The sequence below is a fragment of the Gobio gobio genome, assembly GCF_949357685.1.
Source record: "Gobio gobio genome assembly, chromosome: 5".
NCBI classification, from domain to species: domain Eukaryota; kingdom Metazoa; phylum Chordata; class Actinopteri; order Cypriniformes; family Gobionidae; genus Gobio; species Gobio gobio.
This window is the reverse complement of record NC_137101.1, coordinates 52,973,013-52,998,968: the sequence shown is the minus strand read 5'-3', so window position 1 is coordinate 52,998,968 and position 25,956 is coordinate 52,973,013. Positions and strand designations below refer to the sequence as shown.

The window sequence follows — 25,956 nt, the reverse complement described above, 5'->3', positions numbered from 1 at the left end:
TTAAAGATTAACAACAGAGCCCAAACTATTAGCCTAAATTCAGTTGCTATTTATTTTTAGATATAATAATCAACACATAAGCTTCACATAAGGCAGTTTTTGCATTAACTTCTAAATCTAATTATTATTATTTTTTCTCAAATTTGTTGTTGAAATATAATAATTTAGTGGCTGTAATTTTCATGACAGGTTTATTTAAACATACATTAATTAAACAAGACATCACTAACAGGCTAAGTAGTATATACTGAATATATATAGGCTAATATAATGAAACTATAGGCTAATATAGTGCATGTATTCAGTGAAAGAGTTAATCTCTCTAGTGAGCTCACAGCTGTGGACATTGAATGACTTCTGAGGTAAACGTGATTCTACACATTGTTTACCAGCTGTTTTATTGTCTTTCCGCGGTTGTAACACCGATGGAGCGATTACACAACATATGCTACGTTTCAGTAAGTTGTAATGTATCCTCAACATACCTTAAGATATTAATAATATTTATTCTTTCTCAAGAGGCAGCGCGCGGCTCGCCAGTGAACGCAATCATCTGTTCCTGATCGCGTTCACTCGCGCTGCCGCTTGAAGTTGAACTGATACCCGCCTATCAGTCACGTCATATTATAGAGCGTTAAAACTGCATTTATCGTTTGAATTTCGTGATAAAATGGACTGAATACTTAATATGTTCGTGTGGGAACTAGGATTGAAGTAATGTTCGTTTGGCTGCCTGAGCGACCAACTTTTTTTTTTGAGCAAGCATTGATTATGCGTGACACGGTCTCAATTCGCGGGACGCATGAATTGGGCTTCAAACGCTGTGCGCGCACGCGCTACGCGGGACGGGTGGTCACCCTAGCCATATGCCTTGTTGGGTTTTAAAGCATGTAGTCTCTCTGTTAGTTCATTTACTGTGATTGGGAAAGCAAGGGGGTTCTGATTGTCTTTAATTTACTCTTTCAGGATTTCTAATTTGTTTTTTATTTCATTTTGAGCAGGATTTGTTTTTTTTGTATAGATTTTCAAAGTGTGTCTTCCATATGTTCCTGTTTTGAATGGCCAATTCTTCCAGAAGTTACTGTTATTTATTGACTCAATATTTATTTACTAAATGACTCGTTATTTATTGAAATAATTGTTCAGTGTACTTTTCCTTTTTTGCTCTTAAGAGTTTGTTTGTACACTTTAACATCTTCATGATATTGATGGTGGAGTTCTTGATTGTCAGGATCTCTGTGTTTAATTTTGGTTCTCTCTCTCTCTCTCACACACACACACACACACACACACACACACACACACACACACACACACACACACACACACACACACACACACACACACACACACACACACACACACACACACACACACACACAGTTCAAACGGTTATACCACAATTTATTGACAAACCAAAGTCTAATGCCTTCGAGCAATGTTTTAGGGCAATCCTAGCTCTAGACACTTGGTTTCACGCTGTGTTAATGCTTTCCAACTGCCTGTGAATACAAATTATATAAAATAAGCCTGGGCTAAAGACTTAAATGAAGAAGTGTCCGATGAAACTTGTAGTGAAAGTCTCAAAAAGATTCAAGACTGCTCAACAAATTTGAGACACAGGTTGATTCAGTTTAAAGTGGTACATGGATTGTATTAAACCAAAACTAAATTGAGTAAAATATACAATTCTATTTCAGGTGTGAGGCTTCTCTCCAGTATGAACTCTCATGTGCCTGTTAAGGTTTCCTTTACATCTGAAACTCTTTCCACACTGTTGGCAGGTGTAAGGCTTCTCTCCATCATGAATTCTCATGTGCCTGTTAAGGTCTCCTTTATTTCTGAAACTCTTTCCACACTGTTGGCAGGTGTAAGGCTTCTCTCCAGTGTGAACTCTCATGTGACTGTCAAGCCTTTCTTTACATCTGAAACTCTTTCCACACTGTTGGCAGGTGTAAGGCTTCTCTCCATCATGAATTCTCATGTGCCTGTTAAGGTCTCCTTTATTTCTGAAACTCTTTCCACACTGTTGGCAGGTGTAAGGCTTCTCTCCAGTGTGAATTCTCATGTGACTGTCAAGCCTTTCTTTACATCTGAAACTCTTTCCACACTGTTGGCAGGTGTAAGGCTTCTCTCCAGTGTGAACTCTCATGTGCCTGTTAAGATTTTCTTTAAGTTTGAAACTCGTTCCACACTGTTGGCAGGTGTAAGGCTTCTCTCCAGTGTGAACTCTCATGTGCCTGTCAAGCCTTTCTTTACATCTGAAACTCTTTCCACACTGTTGGCAGGTGTAAGGCTTCTCTCCAGTGTGAACTCTCATGTGCCTGTTAAGATTTTCTTTAAGTTTGAAACTCGTTCCACACTGTTGGCAGGTGTAAGGCTTCTCTCCAGTGTGAATTCTCATGTGACTGTCAAGGTTTCCTTTACATATTAAACTTTTTCCACACTGTTGGCAGGTGTAAGGCTTCTCCCCAGTGTGAACTCTCATGTGCCTGTTAAGATTTTCTTTAAGTTTGAAACTCGTTCCACACTGTTGGCAGGTGTAAGGCTTCTCTCCAGTGTGAATTCTCATGTGACTGTCAAGGTTTCCTTTACATCTGAAACTCTTTCCACACTGTTGGCAGGTGTAAGGCTTCTCTCCATCATGAATTCTCATGTGCCTGTTAAGGTCTCCTTTATTTCTGAAACTCTTTCCACACTGTTGGCAGGTGTAAGGCTTCTCTCCAGTGTGAATTCTCATGTGACTGTCAAGCCTTTCTTTACATCTGAAACTCTTTCCACACTGTTGGCAGGTGTAAGGCTTCTCTCCAGTGTGAACTCTCATGTGCCTGTTAAGATTTTCTTTAAGTTTGAAACTCGTTCCACACTGTTGGCAGGTGTAAGGCTTCTCTCCAGTGTGAATTCTCATGTGACTGTCAAGGTTTCCTTTACATATTAAACTTTTTCCACACTGTTGGCAGGTGTAAGGCTTCTCTCCATTGTGAACTCTCATGTGCCTGTTAAGATTTTCTTTAAGTTTGAAACTCGTTCCACACTGTTGGCAGGTGTAAGGCTTCTCTCCAGTGTGAATTCTCATGTGACTGTCAAGGTTTCCTTTACATCTGAAACTCGTTCCACATTGTTGGCAGGTGTAAGGCTTCTCTCCAGTGTGAATTCTCATGTGACTGTCAAGGTTTCCTTTACATCTGAAACTCTTTCCACACTGTTGGCAGGTGTAAGGCTTCTCTCCAGTATGAACTTTTATGTGCCTGTTAAGGTTTCCTTTATTTCCAAAACTCGTTCCACACTGTTGGCAGGTGTGAGGCTTCTCTCCAGTGTGAATTTTAATGTGTTTCACAAGGGTTCCTTTATGAGTGAAACTCGTTCCACACTGTTTGCAGGGGAAACAACTTTTAGTCTTTTGAGATCTTTTTTGCGAGGAAGTCTTTTTAGCCTGTGTCGATCTTTCTCCAGTCATGAAGTCATGATGTTTATCATAATGGCCTTTCTCTTCTTCCCTTTCATTGAGTTCATGACTTGCCTCTTTCAATGCCATGAGATCTAGGGCAGAAACAGACATACAACAATTTAGACATTTAAAGCATCAATAGCAGGGTATAGGATAGTATCCTATCCTAAGGATCAGGGGTGGGCAGTTTTGGTCCTGTCTTGCAGAGTCAAACTTTAATGAAAGACGCCTGCCTTTAATTTTCAAGCAGTCCTGAATACTCAGCAGGTTGAATTTTGCAGATGTGTTTGATTAAGGATGGAGAGGTTCTGGACGGTTAGATGGCATATCAGTTTTTATATAGCCTATTAAATTAATACAATATTAATAATAATAATTAAAGCTGCAAGCAGCATTTATCGGGGTTCAAACAGTTTATGGCTTTTAAAACACATATGCATAAAAATATATTATGTTTTATTTAGCAAGCATGTAACCACTTCGAAAACCAAAAGTAACTTATAAACGATCATATAAGAGATTCAAAGGATACAGCCAACAGAACTGGGAGGTAGTGTTGTTTTTGGCGGCCTGTTTTCATTTTAGTTTTAGTCTAGTCTTTGTGTCAAGCAGTCATTTTAGTTTTTATTAGTTTTAGTCATAGTCATACTCTTTTTAGTCTAGTCAAGTTTTAGTCGACTAAAAGTCTGAGCATTTTAGTCTTATTTTAGTCATAATTATCTATGACTATTTTCGTCTAGTTTTAGTCGACGAAAACTAATGACATTTTAGTCAAGTTTTAGTCAATGAAAATTGTATTTTAGTCTCTTTTTAGTAATGCAATTCTATTTAACCCAGTCAATATAGTATAAGTACGTATTATAGACAAAACCAAAATCTTCTTTTAGCCAAACCCATTTCAAACAATGTTATCTTATTATATTATTGTTACCTTATAGACTCAAGAATACATCCATTCCAGACACGGAAGACGCTCTGATTTGAAGTTACAACATATTTATTTTACCAACTAAACAAGTACACACACATACATTTAAATAAAATAAATAAAAACATTAAGATGTCTCTTAAGGTTTGTGGTGTTTTTTCCTGTGATTTTTGTGGCCACATTTCTCCCCATCTATTTCCACAACACCCGTTTTATTTTCCACTTCAATGTAATAAAAGTTTTTCCAAATGTCTTAATAAGAATAAATGCATATTTAATTTAATAGGAAAATAATATCCAAATTATTATTTAATTATTTATGTTTAAAATTAGACCCACATTATAGTTAAAATGTTTTTCTGTCTTGTATTTTATCTCAAAATAAAGGATGCAATTTTATTCCACATGGAAATTAGTGGAAATAAGTGAATATAGCCTCTTATTCGCTTATGAGGTATTCATAATGCTGCGGTTATTTTAACATATATAATTGCTGCCGTTATAACGGAACATTTCAAATGTTTACGTGCTTTTCTTTCTTTCTTTGTTTGAGCGGTGATGAAATATCTTGCTCTTGTAAATACTTGCCAATATTTCAGTAATACAAGTCTAGATCTTTAAAATGCATCAAAATAACAGCGAAGCACAACCGCACGGTGCTCTGCAGTGGCCAAAAAGGATATAAACCGTGAATTCTGAAGTGATTGAAAACTCAGAGATGTGGATTCAGACGGCACCACACGACCTTGGTGTTTGTCAAACAGTAATTCAGTTAGGTAATTCGGCCGGAGATTTTTACACGGGTGGTGGGAGAAAACACTGATATTCTGCATTAAGACGACAATAAAATCACTGACTAGCTCCTGTAAATAATGAAGACACCTTACGACCGCAGGACAAACAATTACCGTCCGAATAGGGCTTACGAACCCCAACTGGCCGGCCATCGGACCCGTTCACTCACCGGAGACGCCGCGCGAGTGGGATTTGAAGAGAGTGATGTGGCCTGCGTCTGCGCAGTGAGACCTGATGCAGCCCCTGATTGAGACACACAGAAATACTGCAAAATAAAAACACGACTTTTCGTCTCGTCTCATTTTCGTCAACGAAAATGAAGAGACATTTTAGCATAGTTTTTATTTTGTGAACCACATTTAGTCTCGTTTTTATTCGTCATCGTCACATGACCAGCATTTGCGTTGCGTCTCGTCTCGTTTTCGTCACGTTATAAAGGTTCGTTGACGAAGATATTTAGTCATACTTTTCGTTGACGAAAACAACACTACTGGGAGGAAGGAGGAATGGGAGGTCAATTGCAAATTACGAATTTAAGTAATGAAAATTAATAGGAAAAAGAAAATAATGTTTTATGTTGCTTTAAAATAAGTGAACGTTAATATGATCAATAAGTTTGCTAATGGTTCTTAGCAAAGTTTGTGAGCAAATGTAAGTCTTTAGTAATTTTCAGCATGCACAGTGAGAAGGACCTCAACACGAACAGCATTAACACAGATGACAGATGATTGCTTAGCACAGATTGAGGAAAATAAATTAGGAGCAGTATTGTTATATTTTATTTCACAATTACTTTTCATACTGTACATTGATTTGAAAGTGATCTGTTTAATAGGGTATTATATTGGAAGTTTTCAGTTGTGAAAGAGTTGCAATGTGGTGTACCTCAAGGAAGTTGACCATTACTATTTTCTATTTTACCAATAAAATTCCTCTTGTTTTAAAGTGTGCATGGACAGTCACGGACAGTGTATTTTTTTAATTGTTGGGACCTCAGAAAGAGTAACCACTGCCTAGGTATTGGCTAATGGGGATCCAAAGAAATAAATAAACTTAGATCATAGATGAAAAATGATAATTTACAGCCAATTTACCACGGAATACTTTTTTAATGAACTTTTTTTTTTTTTATTTGTCAGTTATAGCACCACGTCTTGCCCAATCTCCACTACTTTTTAAAGTGTCCTCAGAGTGTGTCCATACATATGTATGTCAAATTTGTTATAAATATCTCACTTAATTTTGAGGTTATAGACCAGGGGTGTCCAAAGTCGGTCCTCGAGGGCCACTGTCCTGCAGAGTCTAGCTCCAAGTTGCCTCAACACCCCTGTCTGAAAGTTTCTAGTATGCCTAATAAGACCTGTTGAATTGGAGTTGGAGCTAAACTCTGCAGGACAGTGGCCCTCCAGGATCAGGATTGGACACCCCGTTATTATAGACACTTACAGTATATTTATGAGAGTATAAAAATGACCCTTGGGCATCATTGATTGGATTTCACTTCCTATCATAGTTTTGACATTTGGACATTGTTGTTTAGCTAATGACCTATGTTATCAAATTTCCTGTGATGATTTTGTCTCAATTGGACTAGCAGTTTCGAAGATAATAGCAAAAGTTTTGAAAGTCTAAATACACTGTTACACAAACCATAAAGAGAAAAACCTGCCATGTTTGGTATCGTTGGACTCGGCAAGGATTCAGGAGTCTAAGTGTCACAAGGAGTCTCGGAGTCAAATGCAAGTTCACAGTGTTTATTAGAAGGAATAAAGAGAGGGTCAGATACAGCACAAAAGTCACAGTCCGAGGAACAACGACCTCATACGGCGTCCAGCGACGTAATCCACTCTGGTCGGAGACCGGGAAGAAATCCTCACACGACAGGTGACTGCCGATAGCGTCCATAAACTGGACAGTAGGAAAAAACAATGCCTAATAGAAAAGGCAGCTCACCGAACCTGGATGAGACTGGATCTCGCCTAAAAACGAAGCGCACCAGTAACACCCGAAACCAGAGCACAGTTCACTCAAAGTCAAGTTCAAGTATCCACAGGCATGTGAACTCTGGGCTAAGACGAGCCTCCAGATGCCTGCGACCGAACCTGAGGAACTGGAGAGTAACAGGAAGAACAACCGACTTGGACTAGGACAGCGTGACTGAGACCAACCCAGACAATGAGCGCACGACGAGAGACAGGACAACGTGCGCTAAAAAAGGAAACAGCTGATGAGACACGACAGGTGAACAATTACCAAAACGAGAGGGAGGAGCTAGTGAACCCGTGAGGAACCGCCACCAACAGGTAAGAAATACATACACACACAATAATCACCCAGGAGTCCTGACACTAAGGAGGTGACTTTTGTGAAAAACATTGGCTTGAAACTTCTTAGGCTCCTTCAAGGCATGGTGCCGATATGCAAACTGAGTTTTTTGAGATACACCACTGTTCTCAGACTATCATGGCACCCTGGACAAAGATACTGCATGCCAATAATTATCAGACTAATGGTTCGGTGTGGTTATAGCCATTTTCATGACAATTTTTTCTTCTTACATCGCCACCAAGTGGCCAATCATCACAATTTTTATTAAGTATTGAAGTTTGAGCTCATAGACATGTGACCCGAGTTTAGTGAAAATATCTTGTTCCGTTCAGAAGTTATAGTCATTTTAGTTAAAGTTGAACATTTTGGATCCACTTAGCGACTATGAATTGTTTTTTTTATTGTTTTTTTTTTTATTATTAATAGTCTCTCTCCAAAGAACATTCCAACAGTGGTTTGGTTCTGATCAGGGAAAAAATGTGGGAGTAGTAGGCAAAAGTAGGTTTTTCAAAAAACTCAAAATTTCTCGAAATTGGCGCCAGAAGGGCGAGCCAATCCGAGGCATGCATGTTATCCGCCTTGAGCCAAGGATTCCAAGGATATAAGACACTTGAGCCCACGCCTAAAGGTTTAGGAGTTATGAGCCATTTTGTACTTTTGCTTGCTGTAGCGCCCCCGTCAGGCCGGTCGGGGCGTGCCTCGGTGACGCTGGTTGTCGTTGTGAGTACTACCAGCCCTGAAAGTTTCATGTCTCTACGACTTACGGTTTGGTCTGCCCGATCAGTTTTAGATGGAGAATGATGCATCATGGGAAAATTAACAATTACAATAGGATTTCAGCCTTTCAGGCTTGAACCCCTAATAACAGAGGGCATAAAAAGGGCCTTAAAAAGCCTACAAAAAATAAAGTATAGGGTCTCACAGGATTTTTGAGCTGCTGGTTACAAAAACTTTATCACGCGTTTTGACATGCGCGTCGGAGAGGTCAAAGGTCGATTTTCGCATTTTCAGCTCATTTATCATGGAAATGCTGTGTTTTTTTTATGGCACATTCTGACAATTTTTTCCCCTGAATTACCGATGAGTGTGAATTGTAACGTTGCCTCTTCTCTGACAAGCATTTCGCATGTGCAGCTGATAAGCCATACTTTCAATAAACTACAAAAAATCCTATCCAGTTTGAAGTGTTTTCTGTGTTGACACAAATCTTTTGCGATATTCTGACAGCTGGGATTTGCCCCCAACGTATCCACTAATGTCCGATTTGCGACCTAATGACTCATTTGAACCGATTCATTTTAAATCACTGGACTCACACTGAATCCATCCAACCCTGAACTCACAAATACCCTGAACTTTATAATCATCTACCTCTGAGTCTGAAATGAACTCAAATGTGCTCACCCCATTACTGGTTAGTAAGAATTAGCCTTAATAATAATAATCCACAGTATTTTCAGGTTATTTAAAATCCCTGTAAAGTCAAAACTAAACATGTGTTCTGAGTTCCTCACACCACAGATAAATGTGTTATTAACCACCCAGCCAAATTTGAATCATAAAAAAAAAATCATAAAATAGCTTATCAAAAACTTGAAAAAATGAGCAGCATTCTCTGCTCTCAAACGCTGGGGGTGTGTCCGCTGTTGGCGCCGAAACCACGCCCACTCGAGGGGAAAGCTGCAGTAGCACACAAGACAACACTCACACACTGATCACGACCGTCTATGATCACGACGCACCTGATGTCGGCGGGACGGGAGGATGAAGGCCGGGGCGGGGGATAGTCGGTTCTGCAGCGGATTATCAGTGAATCCCAGTTGTCTCCGGTGAAAGTCTGTAAAACGATCCAGTGTAAAGTCACTGCAGAGGCAGGAAACGGTGCTGATCCTCAGGGATTCATTATCAGTGAATCCCAGTTGTCTCCGGTGAAAGTCTGTAAAACGATCCAGTGTAAAGTCACTGCAGAGGCAGGAAACGGTGCTGATCCTCAGCTGTTCACAAAATTAATCCACCTCTTCTTGATCATCGTTTTTGTTTTGTAAGCTGTTTTGTAAGTTGTAGGCTGTAATAACTAACAGTACTGACAGTAACTCGTGATCAAGCGGGCAAACTGATGCGAATGCGCTCTAGTTATGATCGTGTTAGGGGAGGAGCCAGGCTCGGTGGCTCCAGTGCGTCATCGAGACACCGTTTTAGCCCCGCCCTGAAAATCCTGAACACAGCAACGGTGAAAAACTGTTTAGCGGTCTAACTTCTGAATTCAGTACTACATAGTTCACAGTCTTTGTAATGTGTTTCAGCAATACATTTCTAACATTTATAATGTGTTTAGAAACAAATCTCAGAATTGCCAGGGACTTTAAAGACAATGTGTAGTAAATAACCTATAAAATCATTTAGTTTAGACTGGAGTGAAGTGAAGTGTGGCCAAGTATGGTGACCCATACTTGGAATTTGTGCTCTGCATTTAACGCATCCAAGTGCACACACACAGTAGTGAACACACACCCGGAGCAGTGGGCAGCCATATTGCTGCGGCGGCCGGGGAGCAGTTCGGGGGTTTGGTGCCTTGCTCAAGGGTCTCACCTCAGTCGTGGTATTGAGCCCTTGAGCTGGTTATTCACTCCCCCCACCGACAATTCCTGCCGGACCTAAGACTCGAACCGGCAATCTTCGGGTTACAAGTCCGACTCTCTAACCATTAGGCCACGACTGCCCCAAAGACTTGTTCCCTGACCAGGAATCGAACCCGGGCCGCGGCGGTGAGAGCACCGAATCCTAATCACTAGACCCCCAGGGAATCCATCCAACCCTGGTACTTTTGGTGAAGTGAAACCAGAACAAAGCAAGTTGTTTGTTTGTTAGGTAGCTGTTAATTTTTGTTAATTAACTTTTTAATATGAAAATTTTTATATATTTAATGAGCAGGTTAAGCTGTGAGCGAATCGCTCGCCCAAGAGGAAAAAATTTGCATCCAAAACGAAATAAAGTGAAAAAAAGTCATAACTGAAACTATTTTCATAGTATTTTATTTTTAAGGAAAACTGTTAAAGACAGACCTATTGCAGACCTGCCAACATGTATGCATTTTTCGTACCCGGCACACATTTTAACTCTTTGGTACGCTTGTAGATACGCATTTTGTTGCATCTCGCATTTCGCCGGTTTCAGTGCAATCTATGACGTTGACGTATGACGCTCTCAGCCAATCAGAGCGCTTCATTTTAACCCTCCGCTTGCATACCCCTACTAGCCAAAAGCCCGCACCGCGTGCATTCATTTCAATTCAGTGCCTCAAGCAAGCAAGCCAGGCAGGCCGGATAACTGCAGGCTTGCATGCCATGGCTGAACCGCCTCATAGAGATACGCTGTTGGCGGTTACAGGCGGTTAAATTTTGTTACAGCACCTAGTAGGCCACTAAGCAAACCTGCAAGCTATGAGCCCAGCTGTCAGTATGGGGGCCTACTTCTCGCAGATGAGACTGCCTGGGTTATTTTGTTATGATATTAGTTATATTTAAAAACAGCCAGTCATTGTAGCCTACCACTCGGGGAATAGGCATTTAAAAAATAGACAGATTATGGAGTGATATAAAAATGGCATCGGGCAATGGCAGCACAAGATGTTCAGAAGAATGCAAGAGCGAAACTTTTACAAACTCAATAATATCCACAGCAAAAAAAAACAAGGTAAGAAAAATAGTCAGAAAACTTTGCCCATCGCTTATTAGCAGATGTGCAAGGCAAGCGTGAAAAAGGTAACTAAGTCCACTGACGCGTCCCGGTCCGCCACATCTTCCCTCGCCCAGCGATTGAAGTGCGTCAGAAATAGAATGCGCGATCAGTTTATCGTTGGAAATTTTTTTGTGTGTAGAAAGCAGCTTTCGTTTGATGGTGCTTACCGCGCACCAGGTGTAGACCAAAAGTTACCTGATTGTGACAGATGTCCGAATTCACATCGAAATCGAATTTGCATAGTATTAAGATACTAGTAAATGAATGGCAGTTATTTTTACCTTAAACTTTATACAAAAAAATGTTCTGGGTTGTCTAGAGGCCTCAGACTGACTTTGTCACAATCTTGTCAGTTTTTTATTAATGTTTTTACTCTACAGTTGTGTATCTTTGTGTAGTCGTGTTAAATTATATTAATTTAAATGTATTCATTAAAATTAATATTTAATTTGATAAATATTAAATTAAATTTACATGTAAATTAGTAATAATAGGCTATATAATAGCAACATTTTATGTCAAATTCAAATAAAAGATCTACTTTTCTCAATTTCATTAGTCCCACTTTATATTAGGTGGCCTTAACTAGTATGTACTAACATTTTAATTAATCATTTGATACAATGCACTTATTGTGTACATACATGAATTTACATTGTGCTTACATTTTTAAAAATACCTGCACGTAATTACATCTGTAATTCATTTCTGTAGTTACATTTGTAATTACACTGTTGACACTTCCCTTACACCTAACCCTACCCTTAAAGGTCCTGTTCTTCATGATCCCATTGTTCAAACTTTAGTTAGTGTGTAATGTTGCTGTTAGAGCATAAATAATACCTGTAAAATTATAAAGCTCAAAGTTCAATGGCAAGCGAGATATTTTATTTAACAGAAGTTCCCTTTCAAAGCCTACAGCGAACGGCCGGTTTGGGCTACATCCCTCTCCTTCCTTCTTTAATTACGTCAGTAGAACAGTAGAACAGACTAACCTCCGCCCACAAGAATACACGAAAAAGGGGGCGTGGTCTTGTTGCTCTCCCACGTGGAGAAGAGGAAGTGTTGCGTTTCAGTGTGTTTGTCGCCATGTCGTCGAGACGCTGTTATTTTCATCCCGGAGTCAAATCACCTTTGTTTGGCTTTCCCAGGGACGCTGTACTAAGAGATCATTGAGCGCATATATCTCCCCGTTAAGAGGCGTGACCTTTCCGTGCAATGTGCGCTAAGCTGCTGTCGAATCACAACACAGGAACCGGGCAACATGCGCTAAGCTGCGGTCAAATCACAACACAGGAACCGCTGGCACAATCAGAACTCGTTACATATTTCTGAAGGAGGGACTTCATAGAACAAGGAACTCATCAGCCCGTTTTTAGGACAGTGAAAACAGCGGTATACAGATAAGTAAATTGTGTGAAAAATACTGTTTTTTTTACACGCGAAACATGAACACGTTATATTGCACACTGTAAACACAATCAAAGCTTAAAAAAAACACGAAAAACGGGACCTTTAAACTTACCCATACCCCCAAACCTGTCCCTAACCCTACCCTTAAACTTACCCACACCACCACACCTGTCCCTAACCCTGCCCTTAAACTTACCCATACCACCACACCTGTCCCTAACCCTACCCTTAAACTTACCCATACCACCACACCTGTCCCTAACCCTACCCTTAAACTTACCCATACCACCACACCTGTCCCTAACCCTACCCTTAAACTTACCCATACCACCACACCTGTCCCTAACCCTACCCTTAAACTTACCCATACCACCACACCTGTCCCTAACCCTACCCTTAAAGGTCCCATGGCATGGCATTTTTCTATTATTTTATAGTGTTTCCTGAGGTGTACTTATATTATTAGTATGATTTTTACATCATAAAATGTCATAATTTAGAAATAAAAGGCATTTTTTCTATACTGCTGTTTGCCCTGTGGCTGAATGCCCTGCTTCAAGAGGCGTGTCTGCTGTGAGACTTCAGTAAAAACGCCCACTGTTGTGATTGGCTGACATCTTTGCATTTTAAATGAGCGGAGGGGGCGTGGTTTAACGAGGCACGAGCAGGCACGAGTCTGCCAGAGAGACGGATGGACCTGTGTTCACTTCTCATCAGTTCTCTCAGCATGTCTCAGTTCAGGGTGAACTGTTGTAGTTACTAGCATATACTTCAGGTTATTAGTTTATTTCTAGTCGGAGGGACTGTCACTCATGTCAGAAAGTTAGTAACTTTAGTAAATTATGGATCAGCGCTGACTCGAGACGCGAACCGTTCAGAACGATTCAGTCCGATTTGGTGAACTGGTTCGGTTCACTAAAAAGAACCGATTCAAAAGAATGATTCGTTCGCGAACCGGACATCACGGAGACGAAGCGATTGCTAACAAAGTTATTTATAGTAACTACTGAGTTATGAGAGCGCTGTCAGTCAGCGCGAGTTTATTGTGTTTGTATCTGAGAGTTCTGAATAAACACGAGTCCCAGTCACACCGAGTCCTCTTCATCATTATTCTACCAACTTTGTAACACATGCAATGTATCATTACAGCGAGATGAACGAGTTAGTAAGTGTTGAATATAGCATTATTTCTAGATATGTTCCAAACATATGAATAGCGTCGTTGACGCGCATTGAGTAACTTACACAGCGCAAACAAAGACACAACAGCTGTAATCGAATGTAATCCAGTTTATTGTGGGGAAAGCTGGCTAGCCTAGCCCAGATACCCTCACCCTTACCCTCCTTCTGCTTAATCTCACGCCGCGTTTGGTGCCTCCGCTGTGGGCCAGATGCAGTACTGGGGGTCGGGGATGTTGGAGGCCGAGCTTCGGCGTGTGTGAAGTTTATCTCTAAAGATGTGACTGCTGATGTTAAACAGAAAAGACTGTATGCACATTTAAGAACAGATAGACGCGACGAGGACGTACAAAAACACTGACTCTCAAGATAGAAAACACCGTTCTGTCGGGAGAGAGAGAAGCCGCTGCGTGTCCACAAATAATAAATAATTAGCTACACATCAGAAATCACTGATCACAGATCAGAAGGAACTGAAGAAAGACTTCTGTTTTCATTTGTACATCCAAACACTGAGAAACTGCCAGTGTTCACTCGTTCACAAGTAACGTTAATGATCTCTCGAGTGTTTGCATGGGCGTGCCAGATTCTCTGGGCGGGGGAAAGGGAGGAAACCGTGCCTGCTTGGACGTCAAACCAGGAGCCTTCAGGATTGGCTAGTCGGGCCTGTCATTTTCTCAAAGGCAGAGAGAGACAGCCAGAACTCGGTTTTACCCCGATCAACATTTCTATCCACTTGGGGACAATATTCAGGCTAGGGGAACTCATATTAATGTTGAAATACCTCATAAAATGAAAATTTCATGCCATGGGACCTTTAAACTTACCCATACCACCACACCTGTCCCTAACCCTACCCTTAAACTTACCCATACCACCACACCTGTCCCTAACCCTACCCTTAAACTTACCCACACCACCACACCTGTCCCTAACCCTACCCTTAAACTTACCCACACCACCACACCTGTCCCTAACCCTACCCTTAAACTTACCCATACCACCACACCTGTCCCTTACCCTACCCTTAAACTTACCCACACCACCACACCTGTCCCTAACCCTACCCTTAAACTGACACATACCACCACACCTGTCCCTAACCCTACCCTTAAACTTACCCATACCACCACACCTGTCCCTAACCCTACCCTTAAACTTACCCATACCACCACACCTGTCCCTTACCCTACCCTTAAACTTACCCACACCACCACACCTGTCCCTAACCCTACCCTTAAACTGACCCATACCACCACACCTGTCCCTAACCCTACCCTTAAACTTACCCATACCACCACACCTGTCCCTTACCCTACCCTTAAACTTACCCATACCACCACACCTGTCCCTAACCCTACCCTTAAACTTACCCATACCACCACACCTGTCCCTAACCCTACCCTTAAACTTACCCATACCACCACACCTGTCCCTAACCCTACCCTTAAACTTACCCACACCACCACACCTGTCCCTTACCCTACCCTTAAACTTACCCACACCACCACACCTGTCCCTAACCCTACCCTTAATCTGACCCATACCACCACACCTGTCCCTAACCCTACCCTTAAACTTACCCATACCACCACACATGTCCCTAACCCTACCCTTAAACTTACCCAAACCACCACACATGTCCCTAACTCTACCCTTAAACTGACCCATACCACCACACCTGTCCCTAACCCTACCCTTAAACTGACCCATACCACCACACCTGTCCCTAACCCTACCCTTAAACTGACCCATACCACCACACCTGTCCCTAACCCTACCCTTAAACTGACCCATACCACCACACCTGTCCCTAACCCTACCCTTAAACTGACCCATACCACCACACATGTCCCTAACCCTACCCTTAAACTTACCCAAACCACCACACATGTCCCTAACTCTACCCATATCCCACCTCAATATCAGCAAAGGTGTTTTGCAATACAATAGGAACACAATAAGTACATTGTACATGATTTTTTGATGTAAGTACATAGTAGTTAAGGCCACCTAATATAAAGTGGGGCCATTTCATTCATAGTGAAAATATAACATGTGCCATAGTTTAGTGGAAGATTGCTGCCATCTACTGGTAAACAAACACTTTTGCTAGTGCTAGTGAATAGTTTGTTATTAATCTTGCGATTTGTGTTTAGTCTGTCTTTGGTTCTATTTTTGTATGACGTTTAACCATCATCAGCCTTTTTTGTACTCTTTTGTACTAATTTCTTCAAGGTTGGCAGGTCTGCCTGTAAGCAGACATGTAACTATCTGAGGCTGTTAATCGTAGTCTGTGTGTTTGTTAAAGTCATCAATGGCATTATTTCAACTTATTTTCTAAAATAATAATTTATTTTTATTATACTTACATTTATTCTAATTATATTTTATTTATAATAGGCTACTAATATTTATTATATTATACTTATTTTTAATTCTTAATCAAATATTTTTAAAGCACTTTGAATTGACACTTGAATTGTGTTTCTTATTTGTGGTCTCTATGCGTGTCCTCAGCCGATGAGCTGTACCGTTTAAAGGTGAAGCATGTAGTTTATGCAACATTAACGCCACCTAGTGGAATTACAAAAATACAGCACATTTTGCAAAATGTGCGTCATGAGTGTAAGCAACTGAGCAGCTAACACACGACTAGATTTTTTGTAAAATCCCCCATAAAATAGAAAATATTAAAGGGAAAAATATCCTTCATTTCTGTAGAGCTGGACATCTGAATAAATATCAAATGACTGAGGTGAGCTTTGAGACCAACCTGTTTGTTCCTCACTTTCTTCATCTTTCACTCTGAATGTTTCTTCGATCTTCATGTCTTCTCTCTCCTCTTTCTCTGTTTCTTCCTCAGTTTCTTCATGTTTCACTTGGAATGTTTCTTCAATCTTCAGGTCTTCACTCTCCTCTTTAATAAAATCCATCTTTATAATAGTGTCACATGGATCTCAGTCACTTCACCAGGAGTTTTTCTGTGTGTTTGTCCTGTTTAAGATGAGAATAATTAACAGAAAGAAAAATAAATCCAGTTAATCACACTAGTAATGCAGTCAGTCAGAGGGATCGTTTTTTTATTTTATTTTATTAAACTTTAAAAATTACAGAATTCCACTAAATCTAACTACCAATGTATTGGTCAATGATTGGTAATGGCCAATAAAAGCTATTATTTTCACTATTGGCCATCTGCTGATTGTTTAAAACAGCCGATGATCAGGGCCGATGGTGTGCAGTCAATCAAAAGGGTCCGGAACAATGTGCCCGTTTCTTTAGGACACTTATCTTTAGAGCAAGATAAAGCGACAAGAACGCATAAGCCCGTTCCCACCGAAATTACCCGGAACAATTTGTACCCCAGACCTGTTGCTGTCTGCGTTTCCACTGCGGTCTAAAGTACCGGGAAGATTAGGCAAATTAGTCCGGTGATGTAGGACTGCGTGCGATGCGACTGCTCCTCCCAGTCAGAGACGGACAGTAATAATTTTTGCGCGATACTGTCTGCATCAATTACAAGTGGAGGAGATTCAAGCAGCGCTGCTTTTGCTGGTTATGTATTGGTTTACTAAAGAGGTCATTAACAAAACGGCGGAAAAGAGGCAAAAACTGATACTAAAGCGTAAATATTTACCCGGAACTTCATTTAGACCCTGGTTCCTGCGGTCGAAACACACCGAGTACCAGCCCAAAGTTCCTAGTTCCTGGGGAAAGTTCCTGCGGTGGAAACGTGGCTATTGACAGTTAAAAATAGCAACATAAAAGCCGGCTCTATTTGACCCTATGAATCACCCGTAGCTCAAGCCAGGGTTGCAGGTCTGCGGTTTTTCCCTACACTAAACATGATCTGTAGCACCTCTCATCCAATAACCACAAATAGCACTTTGTTTTGTTACTTCTAAACAGCAACAGTGTCGTCTTTCAAACTCTGTCCATTTTATCACGAAATTCAAATAATAAACATTGTTTTGACGCTCCTACATGTGGCGTGACAGATCGCTGTAGTGCCTCAGTTCAATGTGTCATCTCTAACACTTTAATACAAGTTATATCTCAAAAAACATGCATGAATATCAAAAGGTATGTTGAAAGATACACTACAACTTACCGAAATCCCTACCATCACTTGTGTAATCACTCAATCAGTGTTTCAACGGAATGAAAAACAGCTTGTAAAACAACAGGTCATTTAACATTGTATTAGTCTAGCGTTACCTCAGGAAAGTCATCCGATGTTAATGATAAAGAAACGCTAGAGAGGAACTTACTTACTGTTAATTATATATGTATGCTTGAATAAATGTGTCATGAATACAAGTGCTTTTGAAAAATACCTTATATGTGCATTTGAGTTGTATTCAAACATTACAATTTTTTATTTGGGTGTAATTAGCCCATTATATCTGAAATAAATAGCAGTTTAATACAATACCTTTGTTGTTAATTGCAACCAATAGTATTGTGTGTAGAATGAGAGGGTTCTCTGTATAGTTTGCAGCATTATTTGGGAGAGGGTATTTTTTCCATAAGAAAAAAATCTAACTATCTCTATCGGCCGATATCGATCTGAATAATCGGTATTGACTGAGAAATTTAGTATCAGTTAATAACATTTTGCAAATATAAATTGAAACAACAATAATTTAAATTTAAAATAAATGCACATCACAAACATATGCTAAATTAATTTACCAGAAATACAGTTCTTTGGGCTTTTTGACTTTTTAAAACTTTACAGATTCTTCTAAATAAACTTTAAAGGCTGTTTGAAAATGAGCAAAATTGGGTTTTGAGTTACTCCGTTTAGTGATGATGAATATAAAACTTTCCTAATAACAAAAACAAATCAATAATATAGTTTTCTTTTCAAAAAGGCATTAATTTGAATGAAGTAAAACTTTCTTTAAGACAAGGTTTCAGTTCATTTTATCACTTAGATATCGAGACATCTCATATCTAATGTGTGTTTCTCAGGATATATTCTGAGAACAATGTTAAATGACTCTTCTTTGGTTTTATTTGTTACACAATACAAGACTTTACTTTTTTTTTATTTTTTTAATAAAAAATAATTGCTCCGTTGAATATTTTCCCTAAACTTTAATTTAAACAAATTGGTGGTCTCTATTCTTTTTTAGGGTGCGTTCACACTTGTATTCCTGGGGCCTGTACCATGATGGTAGTTTAACAAACTCAGGGTTACAGGATTAGTTTCGAGTTGACAAAACCAAACCAATCTATTCAGGCTTTGTTGGTCCCATGATACTGATCATCAGCTTTCTCTGTCAACTCAGGGTTTGCTCTAGCCTGGCGTGGCCATACTCAATTCTAGTCAGAATTTGAGTCTGGTACCGCTCCATTGAGCTTTGATTATGGGGCGTGTTTCAACCGAGCCAGGAAAGACCTCAATTGGATAGACCCACAACCAATCAGAGCAACGGAGCGACGCGTAACGTTAGTTGTCAAATGTCAACAGAACTCAACTGCACTGTTACCAAGTCCGTGTTTTTCTCCATGTCCGCGGGTTGAAGCGACCCCAATTATGTGATTATATAAACCCAGGAATGAGAATTTTAGCTGGCAACCTTGCCAAAATAACATATTTTGCCAACCAAACGTTTTGAGTAGCAATTGTGCGCGACATTGCAAAAACACTTGGAAACCCTGTCTGCACGCACGCATGATTAAGTAACGTTACAAGAAAAACATGAGTGTAAACGATCTTTGGCAGTAATAAAATAATTTAAGGATACACAGAGTACTTACCAACACGATCATCGTTTCTGAGAGAAATAGTAAAGGTGAACGCATATACGAACAAGTTCTCCGTTTAGGATAAGAGCAAATTCAACCCAAGAGCCTTCGATGACGTGGATGATTACGTTACTGTTGATCATCTGTCCATCATCGTCTAAAGCCCGCCCTGACAATTTCATTGGTCCGAACAGTTTCTGTTCGGGCATAATTCCTCCTCTATGGAGCGAGTCCAGACCGAATTGCCCGAGCAAAACATTTTGTGGGCGGGGCTAAATTCGGCTGGCATCCAGGCTAGGTTTGCTCCTGAGTTTAGGATTTTAGCTGTGACATCAGCAGTGAACAGCCAATCACACGATGTGGATCAGTGAAACTGACATCTACTTCTCGCGAGAGAAGCAGCAAAATTGATTTCTCTCTTCTGCAGAATATTACATGATTGAAAATATTAAGCATTTAAACAAATTTACACAGGAAGAAGAAAAGAGCTGTCTATGAAAGTGGACAACTTTAAGAAAAATCTTACTTAGTGCAAGTAAAAGTTATGAAGTTAGTTTAGTTGATATATAGCGAATTGAACATTTAAACTCACATGTAGTCATTTTTATATCTTTTTAAAGCTTATTTGTATAACCTTTATATAGGCTATTTATATTCATTTTAACTATGTGCCTATTAATGATTGATTAACTAAAATGATTGATTAAGGGTATAATAATTACTTAAATGATATCCAAGTCATTCAAAATTATTATTATAATAAATAAGCATTGTTAAAAGCCAGACACTTTAGTGTTTAAAAACCATTTGCTATGTAGTGACCTTTAATTTGGAGTAGAAAAAGGGGGAGTGACTTCATTACATCAGAGGTGTGTCACTTTGCTGACAGCTGATTGGTCCAATTTCAGTTTGAGATCTCTTATCCAGAACATAACCTGCCCTGGAGCAGGTTAGCCATGGAGCGCAAGTTACTATGGAGATGAACACTGCTAAAAGCCAAACCACTTTAATGGTACCTTAAACCCAAGATTGGCACAAACTAAGTTTAAACATTTCTGTTTATAGTTGTTTTTTTATACTTTAGGTTAGTTTTGGTTTGGTTTCACATTGCCATCATGCGAGCGCACTAAAGAACTTTACATGACACACTTGCGTCCACTCGTCATCATCGATGTGGGCTGCATCTGGACATTGATTAGTTTGTAAACGGACGAGCGTCTGACGTCAGCGTCTTTGACAAGAATGAAGGAACGGACGCATATCGTTGCCACTATTGAACAGTGCGCATTGCTTGACTATTTTCTTTTCGTTACGTTTAAAAGTGGACATTTCAAGCTTTATATACACATATTTCTCATGTTTGTGAGACAAGTATCTGCTGAGTTTCGGTTTATTTGAGATGCGCTCCAGTTCATGTGTAAAGCATGTGATCGCTCCCGTGATTATTGTGCTATAGACTATTTGCTTCTTATTTATTAAATCCAGGTAATTATCTGATTAAACTTTGATTAAAATTAAGATAAAATTTATACAAAACAAAATTCACATTAAAGAAAGGCTTTCTAAGCAAAATCATACAAAGTTTCTTTCAAAATCATTTCTGACCTTCTGTCTTCTGACATATTGTGCATCTTTTCACTTTTCATAATCAATGTAGCCTAGATTAAATAATAATAAAAAACATTATAATATTTAAACATAAACAGGAGCTTCCTGTAAATGCTCTGAAAGTATGAACCATACAGAAAATGCTTTCACACTAGAAACGAACCGAACCTTTGTTCAGTTTGATCCGGACCGAGACTGCCTCTTTTTGCCGGACCAAATTTCGTCTGTTTGGTCCGGGGGAGGTTTCACACCTGTAATTTTGATTCAGATCAAACTGAAAAGTCGGAAAATCCGGACCAAACAAGGTAGGTGTGAAAGCGCCCTAATTTTCACAGGCAAGTCCTTTTAACGCAGTGGTTGGTTTCAAACATAACTTCTCTCTGAAATAATATTCATATCACACACCAAAGAAAATTTGGTTTTGAGTCTAATATATTATTAGTTGGTCAGTTGTTGAATTCTGATGGTCAGCTTTTGAGATTTACTGAACTGTCTTAAATTTAAGTGTCATATTTCTGTTAATGAATATTCTATTGTCATGAATTATATTTCTGCCAAAATTATATCTCAATTCATCAGAGTGACAGTTAATGGACCTAAATGACCTGATTAGACAAAACACTCAAAACTAACACAACAAATCAATAAAAGAATGTACATTATACAGACCCTTGATATATTAGGCAGTTTAGCTATTTGATATTTTGTAGAATTTGAGATATAAATAGAAATACAGCGCTTCGAATCACTGAATCATTTGTTGTAAATCAATCGGTTCAATTGACTCGGAGAGTTTAAAGCTCGGGTTCTCTCTCCAGAGACTGAACTCATGTTTGAACTGATTCATGATAAAGAGAGAAACGAGCCGCTCTTTCTGTTGCTCATGAGTAGTGATGGGACATCTGAAGCGAGGCTCCGGAGCTTGTGTCGAGCAAAAAGGGGCGTTCCAGATGAAGCCCCGATTCGAGGCTTGTATCGTTTCCGTGAAAATCACCTGACGATGGCAAACGAGGCCTCGGTTTCTGTTGAATACGTCATTGCTTCATTCTGAGTATCGCTTCCGGATAAAAGTGGTTCAAAACCTCGCGCCTCTTGTGGGGTTTGCAGTAGGCGTTTGCATTGGTGTTGAGGTGTTGGTTGTACGTAGTAGCGAGTAGTAGCGTGTTTGTAGTAGCATAGTTATCATTATATATCATAGCTTGTATTATATATTATATTACATTATACTTAGTTTAGTAGATTATTAGAGTAAATTAGTTCAGTAGATTATTAGAGTAAATTAGCCTATATCTAGTTGTAATACCTATAATACGTATATATATATATATATATATATATATATATATATATATATATATATATATATATATATATATATATATATATATATATATATATATATATATATATATTATTATTATTCATTTTATTTATAGGCGCCTTTCATGACACTCAAGGACACCTTACAAAGTTCACACAAAAGATAAAAGTTTCATCAAACAATAAAGACAATACAGATAGAAATATATATATATATATATATATATATATATATATATATATATATATATATATATATATATATATATATATATATATATATTATTATTATTATATGTATAGCCTCCCAGTTCCATGCACTATTGCACTCCCAATCAGCACTGCACACACAATAATTTCTTTACAATCATTTGGGCCATTCACTGTCATCACTAACCCAAAGAACTACTGAATAGTTGAACACAAAGTTGTGTGTTTGTGTGAGTTGTGTGTGCATAGGTTAATACAAGCAGAGTAAAATACTTTATTTAATACACAGGCAATAGAAAAAGGGTGTGCCCACACTATGACAATTTGGTTGCTCAGGATGAATAGATTTGTGTGCGATACATTGCTGTGCACAGCAGGTGTCACTAGGGAGCACACTGTTTCATGAGGCTTCGGCTAAATCAGGGGTTTTCAAATTGTGTGAATGTGAGCCTCCCCTTAGAGTAGGTAAGGACAGCCGAGCCCCCCCTTCCCCAAAATCCTGTCCGCCTGCTCTAACCCACACACGCCTCGGCAGTAAATGCCATCTTCTGTGTGTTCCTGGCAATGATGAGTTTCAATAACAACTAATAAAATGTAAATATTTTTTCATATTGTATTTTATTTCCTTTTTTTTTTAAGTGCATTAATAAATCTTTGCAACAGCAAATAACTTCCAAATGTATGCAGGCCTATTTGAGGCTACTTTTAAAAATCACAGAACATCAGTAGGCCTAACCATAAGTCAACAAAACATGCTTAACATGTGAATGTTACAAGTGTGAAACTTGTGTCTGGGTCTTAAAGAGATAGTTCACTTTAAAATGAAAATTCTGTCATCATATACTCACCCTCAATTTGTTTCAAGCCTGTATGAATTTCTTTCTTCTGCTAAACACAAAGCAAGATATTTTGAAGAATGTCAGTAACCAAACAGTTAACTGGTCCCATTGACTTCCATAGTAAGAAAAAATATATATACTATGGAGGTCAATGGGACCAGTTAACTGTTTGGTTACTGACATTCTTCAAAATATCTTGCTTTGTGTTTAGCAGAAGAAAGAAATTCATACAGGCTTGAAACAAATTGAGGGTGAGTATATGATGACAGAATTTTCATTATAAAGTGAGCTATCTCTTTAAGCGCACATTTTAATGCACATTGTCTCAAACAAAATCAGCACAATGGACAGCTCTCTGATCAATGAACGACAACGCTTTTTGTTCACGGAGCGCATAACACATAACAGTCAACTGCATTGAAGGCATGTTATCAGATCAAAAAGATTTGCATTACAATTTTTTTTTCAGCCACATACAAGATTTGTATGTGGCTAAAATTATTTAAAATCATACATTCAGATTTTAACAATAAACAAAATGCACCATTCACGTCATTTGCACGTGTCATTCACGTCATTTGATTTTTAATTTTGAACTTTGAATAACCGCCCATATCAGTGGGAACAATGAGGACGCGCTTTTGACGCGCAGAGGTGTTCGATGCGGGGCTGCACTGCAGAGAGAAATTGATCTGTAGTTATTTTTAATCATGGTCAGTGCGGAAAACCCACACTCACACAAGTAAGTGGAGGTGAAGGGGATTAGGACTTGCATAGCCTTAGTGGAGATCTGAGTCTCGCTCTCCACAGACAACCAGAAACGCGTGATCGGCATTTCTGCCAGTCTCTGCTTCAAGTCCACATTCGAGCTGAGATCGACCAGTTTTTGTTAAAGTTTAATAAAAATTTAAAATAAAAAAGTTCGATTTCGTGCATTGATTTGTATTAGTAGGCCTACACTAGTCTTTTCTGTCTGTGTCAGCTGCAAAAATTAAGTTGAAGATCGCCATCTCCGTATTGAACACGCCTAGCCTACAGAGAGAAATGCACATCATGGATTACATTGAGTAACGTTAGCTAGCCTATTTCTTTTTCGTTTTGAATAGTTTCGTTTAAAGAAATGTAAAGCTTTCTTAAATATTTTTCATGTATATGAGGCATAAACTGAGTTTCGATTAATTTATAATAAAAAATTAAAGAGATATGAGATATGAATTTATGATGCGCTCCAGTTCACGCGTGCAATGCAATTGATCGCGGCTATATTTGCTTCTTATTTATTAAATCCAGGCAATTTGTTGAATAAACATTTATTAAAATTAAGATACAATTTATACAAAACGAAATTCACTTTAAACTAAAGAAAGTCTTTCTACAAAACGAAACTTAATGAAGTGGTCATGTCTGACCCACTCCATGTCCCCGATGCATCCTATCTTACTCATGGTGTTCACTTTTCATAATCAACATATAGATGGAAAAAATAACATATAATATTTTAACATATGAAACTAAATGCGTTTATTTAATGGCTACAACACATAGGCTATTAGGCACATTCAAGTTAATTCTCCAATTAATTTTAAAATGATTGAAAAAAATAAACATAGCCTACCCCTTAAAAAATAATTGTATTGCAGTTTTTTCTAAGTACAAGAAACACTCTTTCTGCGTAAAGTGTTTGTGTTGAAAACAGGTGCCATTCATAAAATCCTTCAGTTTTCGAGTAGGCCTATCGAGCCCCTGTGCACATGTTGAGCCAGAAGGAGCCATTGCTTAATCTGTCAGCATTAGGCCTACTACTTGTCAGTAATCAGTCAACTCGTTTGTACCACGACGCGAGTATCCCGCGTAGCTTTTACCCAGTATACCGCGACGCGAGTATATGGTTTATTTTTATTTTTTCTTCACGTCGCGCCTCCCCTGTGGCTCTTTGGCGCCCCCCAGGGGAGGCGCGCCTCACCTATTGAAAACCGCTGGGCTAAATGAACCTTTTGGTGAACCAATGGGCTGGAAAGCCTCAGTGGTTCAGAAAGCCTCATTTGGCCATCACTACTCATGAGTTTATTCTGTTACTTTACTCACACAACGCTGATAAATGTTAGATAAAGCAATGCAGTGTTACATTTAATAATGCATCATTCATTTTGCGTCACTTTAAACACTTCAAACACAAACCTTTCTCCAGCCGAATCTCAACGTTGCAGGAGCGCGGCGCAGCCTTATGACGTCACACCACCACACCATAATAAAAGTCCCGTTCACTGCTGCGTCTAAAATCACAGAAGTACATAGACATTTACATAGAAAAATATAATATTAAAGAGTTGAATATATTATTGAAATACATTTAATAACACAATGGTAAGTTAATAATACAGTTCATATTG

At 39.0% G+C, this 25,956-nt stretch overlaps 1 protein-coding gene across 1 annotated transcript; it reads right to left on the bottom strand.

The window, feature by feature from the left end:
- Positions 1–1,387: 1,387 nt before the first annotated feature.
- On the bottom strand, positions 1,388–25,808 carry LOC307126090 (uncharacterized protein). Its single transcript, XM_079816466.1, has 3 exons — positions 25,745–25,808; positions 16,606–16,826; positions 1,388–3,540 (listed from the first exon to the last, which is right to left on the bottom strand). The coding sequence occupies exons 2-3, from the start codon at positions 16,763–16,765 to the stop codon at positions 1,697–1,699; spliced, it is 2,004 nt and encodes a 667-aa protein (XP_079672592.1). The 5' UTR covers positions 16,766–16,826; positions 25,745–25,808; the 3' UTR covers positions 1,388–1,696.
- Between the last annotated feature and the right edge of the window lie 148 nt (positions 25,809–25,956).

Excerpts from the sequence above, each read along its gene's own strand:
- LOC307126090 (XM_079816466.1), bottom strand. The coding sequence starts at position 16,765 with ATGGATTTTATTAAAGAGGAGAGTGAAGACCTGAAGATTGAAGAAACA. Across the intron at positions 3,541-16,605 it reads AGAAAGTGAGGAACAAACAG|ATCTCATGGCATTGAAAGAG; the intron begins GTTGGTCTCAAA and ends TTTCTGCCCTAG.